The sequence below is a fragment of the Telopea speciosissima genome, chromosome 5 (genome assembly GCF_018873765.1).
Source record: "Telopea speciosissima isolate NSW1024214 ecotype Mountain lineage chromosome 5, Tspe_v1, whole genome shotgun sequence".
NCBI classification, from domain to species: Eukaryota; Viridiplantae; Streptophyta; class Magnoliopsida; order Proteales; family Proteaceae; genus Telopea; species Telopea speciosissima.
Genome location: NC_057920.1, coordinates 41,900,678 through 41,914,743, shown reverse-complemented (window position 1 = coordinate 41,914,743; position 14,066 = coordinate 41,900,678). Strand labels below are relative to the sequence as shown.

Genomic DNA, 14,066 nt, shown 5'->3' with positions numbered 1-14,066 from the left:
GACGATGCCAATAATGGAGCTGTCAGAGAGCACTGTATTCTCGAGTAATATGAGCTGAAATAGGAGAGGGAGCAATAGTAAGACCTGGATTTAAGTAGTAAAGACCATCCTGCACTCTACCATATCCGATTGTTGCCCCCATCGCTAGGTCTTGAAAAACACAGTGAGAAGACAAGAAGTAGAACAATTAAGATCAGTTGTAAGACGGTGAATGGAAAACAGGTTGGCATAGAGATTGGGAATATGCAAGACAAAAGATAAAGAAATAGTGGGTGAGCATGATATAGACTCTTTACCGGAAATAGCAGAAAGAGAGCCATCAGCGACTCGGACCTTGTCCTTGCCAGAACAAGGGTTATAAGAGGCAAACAAGTCCGAGGAGCTAGTCATATGATCCGAGGCTCCATAATCAATTAGCCACGAAGAATTAGTATGAGAGAACACAAGAAAAATACCTGACTGGGCTAAATGGAAGCAGGTGAGGTAGAGGAAGCCGTGGTAGAAGAGGCAGAACCAAGTCTATGAGTCACCATACGTTGTTCTGCAGACATAGATGGAGTACCAACAATGACCTCTATACTCTCAGTTAAGTGAGCTTGAGGACGAGTAGAACCAGATTTGCCTCTCTTTCCACCCCCTTTGGGACGGCCATGTAACTTCCAGCAAGTCTCCCTAGTGTGACGTTGACGGCCACAGTAGTCACATTTTACTGGATCACGAGAAGCACCATCCTTGCTAACCGAACCAGTAGTATCCACAGGTAAAGAGGTCTGTGGTGTAGTAACAAGAGCATACCGAGGAGTAGCAGTAGGAGGCATCATGATAGAATGATGATGATCCTCATGCTCAATCATATTATAGGCTTCAAGTAGTGTAGGGAACGTGCTCATGTTTAAAACCTGGATGCGTATCTGATCATACTCAAGATTAAGTCCAATGAGGAAAACATACACTCGTTCCATTTCTTGTTCTTTTGCAAAAGTGTCTGGATCAATGGGGATGGTCATGGTAGCAGGATGATAGAAATCCAATTGTAGCCATAATGTCGTAAGGGCAGAGTAATAGGCAGCAAGGAACTAAAACTCGCGAGATCTCGGTTTTCTGGGTGGTTGAAACGAGTCGATATACAAGTTTCAAAAAGTGCATTTTCTCGGTCGAGATCTCGGGTCGGGTCGACCCAGATCTTGACCCATCTACACCTTTAAAAGTGTTTTAACTTGTCAAAACTCGAGATTTCTCGATCGAGTTCTGTCCAGAAGCTCTTTTCTTCCCCCTTTGAAGGCTGTGAGCTCATTGTACCTCAGGATTTCAAGTTGTAAGCTGCCGAAGAGTTGATTCAGCTACAAAATTGAAGGATTCAACTACAAAATTGAAGTTGTTATTTCTAATGCTTATTTAAGTTGTTATCACTTTAACATTTCTAATGCTTATTTAAGTTGTTTTACATTAATTGAATGTTTTGCTTGCTTTCTATTACCAAATTATGTGTAGAGTAGGGCATTTTAGTACATCGTCACCTACCAACCTAGGGTCCGAAATGAAACTCCTATTTGGACTTTGTTTTTGCAAAATCTGATAGTGACTTTGTGTTTAAATGGCCTAAAATAGGCAGAGTACCAAGTTTCAGATCCAAACTAGGTCTAAAACCCACCGAAACCAGGTTTCGAGTTTGAAAAAAAATGCACCAACTCGATCGAGATCTCGACCGAGATTTCGGTTTTTTCCAGGGTCGAGTTGGGGTCGAGTTTTGAGTTTTAGTACCTTGATAGGCATACACAGAAAGGTCCCTTTGTCTGGTTTCTTGAGCCTAACGACGAATTTTGTAGATATGGGCATAGTTGCTGGCTTGACCATAAGTGTGCTTCGCAACATCCCATAACTCCTTAGCTGAATTAAGGAGGACAAAACTGGAACTAATGCATAGGTGTTTCAACAGTAATATATCCCAGAAAATGATTACCACATATGGTAAGAAGGCAAGCACGAGAACATGCAAGGTAATTCGATCCATTCAACTTAGTGGGTACAGGTTGGAGAGAGTGATGATGGTGAGGAGCAGTAGGGCGACTCAGGTCGCCTCTCCCAATACCAACGGATGTACTAGAATCGTTCATTAAAAACCGAACAAATGCACTAGAGTTTGGAAAGAAGATGCTACTCATAAGATGGGGAGAGCTAAAGAACCATATAGAGGAGCAGAACCACCTCAATAAAGCATCGAAGATAAACCACAACAGTTGGAGAGTCAAACATAGAGCCGGCAGTGGCTGGAGAGGCACCGGCAGCAGGGCTGGAGGGCCGACAGACAGTGACAGTCTTCAAGCAGCCTTCAAAGTATCAACACCATCAAGAGGCTGGATCGAAAATAACATCACATCTCATAAACCAGAAGAAAACTTCCCAGAATTAGAAACTGCAGAGTGAGAACACCTAGAACTTGAGATCTTCAATAAGCAACTTCATAAATAGCAGTAGATAGAATAATAACCCTAGTTTATCCTTGCATCATCAAAAAACTTATGGCACAAATCTATAATTAGGCAGCGTTGGCTGCTGCAGCCAGGAACCAAGGAAATTGCTTGAAGACACCAATCAAATAAAATTGCGGGAATTTCTCACTGGTTTATCATTGCTCTGTGTAAATACTAAGAGAAGAGAAAAGAGAAAGAGAACAGAGAGATGATGGTTTTGTAGCTCCCACTCCATTCAATATATAATAACTAAAGAGCAACCAAGGACATAGCTGAAAACAAAAGAATAAGAAACAAAATTTAATGCCTAAACCACCCCTACCCTACCGATCGTTGTCATGGCGTCTAGGTGACATAAGGCGCTGGAGAGGGTCCAAAAACATGGCGGCACCAACAAGGTGGGCAAGGCGTCCAAGGTGCTCGCCTAGGTGACCAAGGCTACCAAGTCGACCAAGTCTCCTAGACGCCTTGACAACTATGATCTCGGTATTAGCACCACAAGCCAGCGCTAATATTGAGACTCACAAGTCTCGATTTACACTCTGATACCATGTGACAGTATTAGAACAATAGAACCGGTAATCAGAAGAGAATTAGAGAAGAGAAAGAGAGAAGAGGAGAAGAGGAGAAGAGAAGAGATAGAAAAGGGGGACTGAATGGAGAAGAAGAACCGATACCTAGCAGTCCCCCCAATACTTTATTTATATCAAAAGAATTACATAGAAATAGGACTTTTAATAGAAGGAATAAAAATGAATAGAAATAGACTTGAAGAAAAACAAAGGGCATACGCAGTGCACGAGGCTCCTGCCAGGCAACCACTATGGAGTCTGGGAAGGGTCATAATGTATGCAGCCTTACCCCTGCTTTCGCAGAGAGGCTGTTTCCAAACTCGAATCTAATGCAGATTCATCACCAAAATAGGCATGTTTTATTAGGAATAAATGTAGGGTTGGGTTCTATACATATTGGGCCGTTGATCCCATGGGTTTTTTATGTAATACGCCAATTTTATGGGCCTAAAATATGGGTAATTAGGTTGCATACGGGATTTGTTGTTTTAGTTCCATACTTAGTTTTATTTTGGTGTTTTTGTTCATAAATTGAACCGGTTCAACCAACAGTTCAATTTAAGTGATTTTAGTAGGTTTTGCTGGGTTAGGATTCTGTTTTGAGTCTATTTCAGTTTCCTAGTCAGTTTAAGTTACCTAATAGGTTAAGGATTGGGTTAGACCTTTCCTTTTTAGTGTAGGAGTCTATTTTTGAGTCTTTTATATAAGGTTGTAAGGGGGGGGGGCAAGTATTGTACACGAATTTTGATTAATGAAAAGCTTTTTGCTGCTCTTCTTTTCCATTGAAGATTTGTCTTGTGTTTGATCAAGGCTGCTGGGATTGGTGTTTGATCCAATCGACACTTTGCGGTGGAAAGCCCGGGTGGATCATTTGAAATAATCGGTGTTTGATCCGATTGACACCTTGCGGTTTGAAGCCCGGGTGGTTCTATTGAAGCTCTACCTTCAAGTTCAAGTTCAAGATCTGATTTTTATTCAAGTTCAAGTATTCAAGCTGCTGCCAAGGATAATTCTGCGAATCCAGTAAGTTTGAAACATTCCCCATTCCCCATTCCCCAATTCATCTTCTAACCCTTTCACATGCCAACCCTAATTTTCCCTCTTTGTTTCTTAATTTTCCAATAACCTAAAACCTGCACAGACCAATCCAACCATCAAAATCACACCAAACCAGAACCGAATTCCCATCTTTGCCCCAATAGCACTCGATCCAAACCCTAGCTCCATCCTCCCACTCTAAACCCTAGATTCCTTCAATTTCCATTATTCAAAAACCCAAAACCTTAAACCTAACTTGCTGCCATTCAAATTTACATACTTCCCTCCATCAAAACATCCCAGGACCTTCACTGTTAGATTCCCCTACCTCAACTTAACATAACCCCCACATCAAACCCTAACCCTACTTTCACCAAAGCCCCTATTTTTGGCCTACCCGATTGGTGTTCATAATAGATCCTGGTTGTCTGGGTCCTAGTTTGACTTTTCAAACCTAAGACTACTTTAGAATATGTGACCACTTGGTCACAATGGAGCGACCTTTACCGTTGCACCAAAGCCCGCCCTCTAATTCTCTAAATAGACTTGAAGTAAAATTAACCTAAACTAAATCTAGACCTATTAGGACACTAAACGACAAATACTCAATTAAGGGGAAATCTCCCCCTATCGAGATACACATAAATTGTACCCCTAGGTACAGTAGTTAACTGAAGTTAACCACCAATTTAGCAACACAGGTGGTGACTTTGTTGACAAAGAAAGATATCAGCGTCTTGTAGGGAGACTAATCTATCTTTCTCATAGCATGCCATAATGCCAGATATTGCTTATGTTGTAGGTGTTGTTAGCCGTTTCCAACATGACCCGAAGACTATTCATCTTGAAGCAGTATATAGGATTCTACGGTATTTAAAGTCATCTCTAGGAAAGGTATTTTGTTTTCAAACAATGGAAGTCTGAAGTTGGAATCCTTCACCGATGCTGACTGGGCGGGCTCCATTGATGACCATTGTCCACTTCAGGTTACCGTACTTTTCTTGGAGGAAATCTTGTTACATGGCGAAGCAAGAAACAATCCGTAGTGTGAACTTATTTGGCTAAAGATGCTTCTTAGTGATCTAAGAATAGCACCTGAGGGACCTATGAGGCTCTTCTGTGATAATAAAGTTGTGATTAGTATAACTCATGATCCAGTTCAGCATGACAAGACCAAACATGTGTTGAGATTGATCGGCACTTCATTAAGGAGAAAATTGAGGAGGGTTTGATTTGTACCCCATTTGTTTCCACTGAGAATCATTTGGCTGATGTATTCACTAAAGGCTTATGATGCAGCTTGGCATTGGAAAAATTAGAAATTATTTTATTTCTTTTTATTTCAGCTGTAAATAGAAGTAGAGTTTGAGTCAAAGTTTGTTTCAGTTGAGTCCATTTTTGTTTCAATTAGGATTTCTTTGTTTCAGTTTTAGAGTAGGAGTCTTCAATTATTCCCTTTAAATACTTGGCTGTACCCAACTATTGAGATGGAGAATTTTTGAATAAATTTTATTTCGTGTTTAACCGATGGCTGCCATTTAGTGTGCATAACTCTCTTCCCTCTTCTAATTTGTTCTTCTCCTTCTCCATCTTCTTCTTCTTTCTTTGTTTTTCACATATTCTAAGACCTCTGTTTTGGCGCTAAAACCTGCAACAGATCAGCATCAAAAGTGAGCCTTATTGATTTATTAATCCTGGTCGATTGGCTCCAAAATCTGGATTGAAGGAAGCCCATCTTGGTGATTGTAGTCCCTGAATCTTGACCCCAAATACTTCTCCTTTTGAAAGCTTCGAAGTCTGGTTCAGACTTGGTTCTGTTTTACCGCCTGATCTGATTTCAGATCTCACCATTCGATTGCAAGCAGAATTTTGAGGCTATTTTCTCGTTGGGATTGGCCGACCTTGGCACTGCGATTTTGTTCCAGAAATTGCAAGGATAGTCGTTTTCATATGAGGGAGTTTCCTCTGCTGGAACAACTCCAGTTCACCGCCTCTCTTTCTATCGTGTTATTGCAAGGTTGAAGAAGACATAATAAGTCTTTAAAATTGCAAGTAAGGACAACTCATATTTTTTACTCAAAACCCCCATGTTCTCTGATGCTATTCTGTTTATCCCCATTTTTGTGTCCCATTCCAAGTATACCCCTCCTATTAACACGTTATAGCCCATTCACTTGTTTCTCTTTTTATGGTTGATTCCATTAAACTACGGTTCTGCCACTCCTTTACAACTTCAGATTAATTACAATACTGCCATCCTATTATAAAACCTCAAGTTATTTACTGTTTTGCCACTAATGCTTGTGATTGGATTTATCTTACACTTGAGTGGGCCCATAAGCGGTCCAATTAGGGTTTCCAACCCCTGGGGTTGCATCAGCTTATCTCTTAAGTACTTCCATCTTCTTGTTTCCAAGTTGGGCATGGAAGATTTGAAACTTTATAAAATTACGAACATTTTCTATCTAAAAAGGGAAAGGGGAAAAAAAGAAAAGAAAAGCTATGATCTATGTATTAACTCACGAAACCTCTTAGCTGGATGTGCTTGAATTTCAAATCCAATGCCTCCATCAGCCTGTGTCTTGGCATGCCCTACAGCCTTTGCTGACCTGACATCTTGCTAGCCTAACTACTACTCTTATAGCCATCTTGAGAGTCTTTCTATATCTTAACCAACTTGTGATCAAACTCCCAGCTCTCTCCTTTGCTCGAGATTGTACTTTAGATTCCCTCAATGCTTATATGCGTATGGAAAATGGAACAACAATGAGTGACAGTACAGAAGTGATAAAAATCCCACTCAATTTTCCTCCAAAAACTTATGAAAAAAGTTTCACTTGACTGAGAGTTCCCAATGTTACTCATACATGGTTCCATGTTAGTCAAGATATTTTTCTAAATGCTTATATCCAATTTTTGGCGAGTGGGGACAGGGAGTATCAGATTGACTGATTCCCATGGAGGGAGCCATCTTAGCTTGCTGAGTTTATTTATGTTTTCTTGATAAAGCACTGATGCTCTTTTCTTTGCCTTATTTAATGTTCTATTTATGCTTATTACTGTATATGTTATTTATTTTGCTTTTTGTTCTCAATCGGTTCGTTCTGTTCCAGTGATGTTGGTTGTTTTGGTGAGCCACAAGAAATTGATCTTGCAGAGTGCATTAGTTCGCATGTAAGATCTTTCTTTGACTTCATGTAAATATGTTGTTCAATTTCTCTTTTAACCTTGAGATTGAGATAAATAGCAGAGAACTGATTATAACCTTCGGAAATATTAGGTTTGCAACTTGAACAAGCCAACACCCAGCTCCATAGGTAATTGGCTTCAATGTCAAGAGGCTCTATACAATGATGCCGGAGAAGCTATTGAGGGAACTATTTGTGGAAAATGGCGCAGGTAATTGTATATACTGTTTGAGCTTATATTTAGATCTCTCCCCACTCCTTCAGAACTAATGATCTCCACAGGGGTAGAAATGTTAATGGATTGAATACGAATCAGATATAGTACTATACGCATTCACATTTGATTAGCTTCCTAATGGATTCAAATAGTTTCTTGATACTGATTTTTCGAATATGAATTCCTCTAAATGGATATGAACTTGAATTGGATACGGATACTGATTTTCGATTGTCCATTTACATCTTTAGCTGTCTGCGCTGAGCGGAGGAGAACTGGAGAAGTCGAAAACTTGACTAGGGTTGATGTTGAACAGTTGAAGGACTGAAGCCACTACCCACTAGGGTTGATGTTGAAGGGTCCTATTTGAAATTACATAGATGTTCTCATGAATCTTTTTCATTCATTTAAAATTTTATTGGGCCCATGGCCAAGAGAGTGTGCGATATAGAGGCAAAATACAATACACAAATCTGTGGATCATCACAACCAATGCTGATATCATTTCATTGACCTATGTGTATGGATGTGATTGGATAGTTGAAAATCTGTATCCGATTCGTGTTCGGATACTTAAGTTATGCAGTTTTCTTGCTTAACCAATAAAGTAGGGATACTGCCAGACAACTTCAATTTGAGGTTATAAATAGGGTTTTACTGATTCTTATTTTGGTATATCGAGGAGTCACTGTTTTCTGGTGGACCTGTTTTATTTATTTTCAAACCCTAGGATTTCCTGGTTACTTGTCTTTTCTTGAGAATATTGTTCTACTAATCTTCTTATTTTCCCCCTTCTTTTTCTCTCTCCTTTGCACTTTGTGGTTTCTGCTAATGGTTACTTCCTTCTTTGCCGTCTGCCCCTTTCCTTTTTCATTTGCCCTAATATAATCATACAGTGGTCTCAAGTCATGCAGTGTAATGGCTTGAGGCACACCCTTTGCTTCTTTGTGCTTTGCGCCTGGTGACTGGAGTAAGGCACATGTCTTTTGGTGTGCCTCTTTATTCAGACTGTTTTATCCTAGCAAACCTAGTGTAAGTTTTGTTTTCATGATGAATAATGGCTGCTTTATAATTTTGTGAATCGATAGGCACAGAGGATGGCTTTAGTAATATTGCATAATACAAAGTTTTTTGTCTTCCACATTGATTATGCAATTGTAATGAATTTCCTAAAGTTGTGTACTTGAAGGTGATGATATTGTCATTCCATGCCAATTGTTATAGAAATATAGGTTATTTCACATTATCTTTGTGAATTATGTGAATTATATATTGTTGAGGTCTTTTGAGTTTATGAATTGCAGCTCACCACAGTCTCTGCATTGGGTGCTAGGAAGCCACAACACCTTTTTGTGCTTCTCTCCTTAATAGCTTTGTCCACATATTATACGTCTGACCTTAACTTGCAACTTTCTCCTTCTAAACCCTGAGTAATCATTCTTGTTCTGCTTATTTATTGTTTCCTTAACCCCTTTATAATGATATATTTTCATTATTTGGTTAGCCTCAAAGGCCATCCACAACATACCTTCCTCATGGTGTGGCTTCTGAACTTAAAATACCTAGGCTGTCCATTAATTTGGTAACAGAATTAAACTCCATGTATTGTTCTGATTGCTAGGATTGAGTTCTCAATATTTTAAAAGATGGGATCATTACTAATAACATATATGGTTAAAGAACTGACTACTCTACAGTTCAATTTTGATATGGATCTTGAAATCTTAGAAGTACTGGAAGGTTAGATTCATCTACAAAATTTCTAAGGCTTGAGAAATACAAGATAGAATAAATGAGGGAGCCCATAGGGTTATTTGTAGGAAGCTGCCGGCAGGTTTCAGTTCTAGTTGAATATGGGAAACATATCTGGTCAGTTCGATGTGCTTTATTTGTTTCAAGTGCTCCAAATTCAAGTCCATCATCAGTTGAGTTATCAATGCTGCCTGATCAAGCCACATGCAATGTCAATTAATACATTTATACCATCAGTAAACCAAGTTGTCACCAAGTGCAACAATTAAAAACTAATGGGTGTAATTATACATTAGAAAAGCTTGGAAGGGTTAATCCACAAAGCAATGCAAGGAGATTGTGAAGAATGTACTCTAATATAAATCCCCACGCAAGTATACAGTAGAGATTGGATCTGGTTTCCTCCCGGCCCAGGTCAATTAGGTTGGAAAAAGTTGGTCAGATAGTTCAGTTGAAAACTGCTACGTGTCTTTAACTATAACTGAATGGAGATGAACCGGGTCCAATTGATTTTGTGTCCCTAGGATAGTAGGATATTTTAGTTTATTTATTTATGGGAACATTACTCTATGACCCCCTGAGATTTGTCCTAGATACAGAGCGACCCCATGTTTCTAAATTATACAGCCGCACCCCCTGAGTTTAGGTTAGTTGTTACAGTTAGCCCCACTCCGTTAGTTAGGTGTTACGGTGTTGGTAAAGTTTGCCTTCAAATGACTAATAAACCCCTAATGAGGTCTGAGCTTACCATTTTGCCCATAGGGCATCCATAACTTCACACCCCCTTCACACCCTCTTCCCCTGTTTAGGGTTCTGGCACTCTTGCAGCGGCAGGGAGTTTAGCTTCCACCTGCGTTTTACCAACCGACCATCAGTGCCAGCGGCAGGGATTAGATTGCCTCCCTGGGGTGATTCAAAACCTAGATTCCTACCATGAGAGTGAAGTCTAAAACCACTGCTGGTCACCAGAACCTTCGTTCTTCGCCGAAGAATATGTAGAAGAATCAACTCGCCAGAAATTGCAGTAAAAAAAAGGAAGGAAATCAGAAGAGAACTCCTCAAAAAAGGGTATCTAAACAGGTGTACCCAGTTGAAGAGTTCTAAATGCTACCAGTACGAGAAGAGATGGGGTTATTGTCTCCTACCTCTAAATGCTACCAGTACCAAAAGAGAAATCTTCAACTAGTGGATTGTTGGCTCTGCAAGTTTGGGGCAAGGATCGAAACCCCATGCCCTATCAAATGCAAGTGATAAAAGCAGTGATATATTCCATCAGCAACAACTATTTATTCTGCCACTCAGTCCAACGGCGTGATAAATCCAGAACCTGGTTTCGATGTGGCTCTTTCAACAGGCAAGCTTACGGCAAAGGCGACTCTTGGGTTGTAATCGCTCAAGGAAAAGACACACATACCCCAAATATTAGAGAGAATGAGAGAGGAAAGAGAGAAGTTGATTGGGTTCCAGCTTCTGCCTCAAACCAGCAAGTATGGGAATTACAGAGATTAGGGAAGAGAAACTGTACCGTAAACAAGTATGAAGGCAACACTGCAACCAAAATTTATTCCAAAATCCAACTCTCAATCGTTGGGAACAGCCAAGTATATAAAGGGAAAACAACTCCTAATCCTAATCTTATTTTGAAACTGAATCAAAACTTGACTCTTACTCTAAAACAGAAATAAAGATGAACTCTAACTCATCTTGCAGCGGCAGGGATTAGCTTGCCTCCCTGGGGCGATTCAAAACCTACTTATTTTCCTATTTAATTCCAGTGTGAAACCAATCCACCTGGTCAATACTTTTATCCCTTATCGGGAAAATTTTTGGTCGGACGACGATATTAACCCCGATCTTTTTAATGGATAGGTTGCAGGAATTGGCGTTTTACCAACCAACCATCAGTTGCAGCGGCAGGGAGTTTAGCTCCCACCTGCGTTTTACAACCAAAAAAAAAGGGGGGGGGTTACCGGCATTGGCCGACAACAGGAGTGGACATCATGGCTGGCGGCATGGAAGCCACCATGGCAGTCACCCATGTGGGCAGCGACCATGGCGGCTGCCATGGTAAAAGCCCTCTGCTTTGGTCGATTGAAGAAGATGGGATTCAACCCGTCATTTTGTTAATTGTTAAGGGGTCTTTTTGTCCTTTAAATTGTATTATTTAACAGTTTTTGGTTAATGAAGAAGGAAAAGTTGGCATTTTGCATTGTATTATTTAACACCGTCCACTCAGCGGGTGCAGCTGTATAATTTAGAAACACAGGGGGTCGCTCTGTATTTAGGACAAATCTCAGGGGTTCGCAGTGTAATTTTCCCTTTATTTATTTAGATTGTTATTTGGATTTTCCTATTGAGTCCAAAGTTTTATTTTAGTTTCGGGATAGGTTTAGCATTGTGTGGTCTAAATAGGAGTCTTTTATTTCCCTTTTAAATACGGTTATACGGGCTGTAATCAACATTAGATTGGGGATTGATGAATGAAAAGTTTTGAGTGCTTTGTTACCAGAATGGTACCAAATCAGTTTGTGTGACCTCTGCCTCCCTTCTGCGATTCTTCTTCCTTCTCCCCCCTCTCTTAATTTCTCTGTTCTATTCTTTCTCTTCATCTATCCTGATCCTTACTTTATTCCTCTCCTTTATTTCTATTCCTTCTGTTTTCCATTGGTTTTATTCTATTTCTGGGCAATACCGACAGTCCACGAAGTTGGGTTGATTTCCTTTGGTCCTTCATCCTTTTCAGTGCCAGAGTTGGGGATTTCCGGCTATATCTATATGAGATCTGAAGGAGTAATCTCTTTCGTATAGGTGCTGGTTCTAGTGCCCTGTTTGTAAAGTCCAGAGGCAGGAGACGACCTGTCCATCCCCCCTCTTCTCGATATTTCTTTCTTTAACCTTTACTTTATGATTTCCAGGTTTGTCCCTCTTCTCCTTTAATTCTGTTTTGTCCTATGCTTTATTTTCCTTCCAAGTCTACCCCTATTCAATAAATCAAACCCTTTTATATCCTTCCTCCTTTGATTCCATTTTAATCCTTTAAGATTCATCTTTTTTACAATTCTGCCATCCCCTTTGTTAGAAAGGGTAGATTGGGTATTCCCCCATCATCCTCAATTGTCAACAATGGAAGGCAGCCTTAATTGGGTGGCTGCCTCCATTGTCAAATGTAGGTGGGTGTTCCATTGTCAACAAAGGGAGGCAGCCTTAATTGGGAGGCTGCCTCCATTGTCAAACGTATGTGGGTGTTGGGTGATTTTGCTTGTAGATGGTTATGATGGAACCATCTATAAATAGGTGTATTTCCTTCAAAGAAAAAACATGAAAAATATCTGTTCCTCTTCTCTCTTCTTCTCCTCTTCTACTATAGACTTGTTTATCTAGATTTTAGTTTCTAACATGGTATCAGAGCTATAAGAGCGATCTGATCAAGAAGAACACGCTTCCATTCCTTTCTCTCGGTCCTTTTATTGCTTCTACAATCGACAAAAGAAGGTGGGATAGACTCAATCAAGTTTTGAAGACTTTTGGTTTCTTCTCTGCTGCAGGGGGTATCTTACCCCAGTTTTGAAGTTTTGAAGGCTGCCATGATGATTTAAAGACATCGATCATTACTCAAACTCAGGTTCAATGTCTTTTACATTAGTTTATGGTTGATTGGATTTGGACTATTTTGAAGTCTATTACTTTGATATCGATTTTATGAAACGATTTTTGGGACTGTTGTGCTGCTAGTTTGCTCTCAATATCGCGGAGATATATGTTTAAATCGATTTTATCGATTTTTTTTTTATGGACTGTGTAATGTTCGGTTGTGTGATTGGCTGTGTGATGTTTGGTTGACTTGCTTTATAGTATTTCTGGTGATTGTTTGAGGGCTGTTGCTGTTTGTTTGGTATTTTCTTGGTGTTCCTTTTTGTTTGAAGGCATTCATGGGTGAGACATCCAAGGATACAAAGACGGTGACTGAGGTGGTATCCTCTTCATCAAATTTCCTGACTTCCAAGAAGTTGGAAGGCAGTCAGAATTTTCAGCAATGGCACAAGATTGTGTCCTTGGTTCTCACAGGTAGAGGTGAGAAAAATCATTTGACTGGGAAGAAACCTGCTAGCATGGATAGAACTACTTGGGAGATTACTGATGCCCGTATCTTAGGACAGATGTTGAACTCTATGGATAGTAATATCGTAGATCTTGTGACTCACATTGATAATGTTCAAGAACTATGGGATTATCTAGCTGTTTAATATTCTGGACACAACAATCTCTCTAGGATTTATGAGCTGTCCCAAAAGTTTTATCAGGTTGATCGGAAGGGTCGTCCTGTTACACAGCATTTTGTAGACTTTAAAAGAGTGTAGGAAGAACTGAATGCCTTGCTGCCCATTACATCTGATGTGACACAAATGCAACAACAACGTGAGAAGTTGGCGGTTATGGGTTTCTTCGGCAGTTTGGGCCTAGAATTCGAATCTGTTCGATCTCAGATTCTTGGAGGTGTTACAGTTCCATCTGTTGCTGATACCTTTTCTAGGGTTCTAAGGGTGTCTCGTGACACAACTCGAGCTTCTTCATCTGGTGATAGCACTGCCCTTGTTAGTAGTGGTCATGGTGGGGGTTGTTAGCTTGCTAAAAATCCTCCCGCTGCAATACCTATTGGTACTCAAGATTCATCTGATAAGTTTGATAAATTTGGTTCTGCGAGGACTTGTCATCATTGTGGCAAACCCCCACAGTCCAAGACAGCTAACACTGCTAGTAGTGAACCGGCATCCCCATTTGTGCCTATGAAAGACCGTCGTGTGACTTTGACCATGACAGAGGAGGAATA

The 14,066-nt window shown here is 40.1% G+C and overlaps 1 protein-coding gene across 1 annotated transcript in view; it reads left to right on the top strand.

Annotated features, from left to right (window-relative positions):
* Nucleotides 1-14,066, top strand: part of LOC122662984 — a 76,686-nt gene that overhangs the window by 27,678 nt on the left and 34,942 nt on the right. Inside the window, exons 2-3 of the mRNA XM_043858690.1 lie at nt 7,195-7,255; nt 7,362-7,480. Of these exons, the coding sequence (XP_043714625.1) occupies nt 7,195-7,255; nt 7,362-7,480 (180 nt within the window). The remainder of the gene's footprint in view (nt 1-7,194; nt 7,256-7,361; nt 7,481-14,066) is intronic.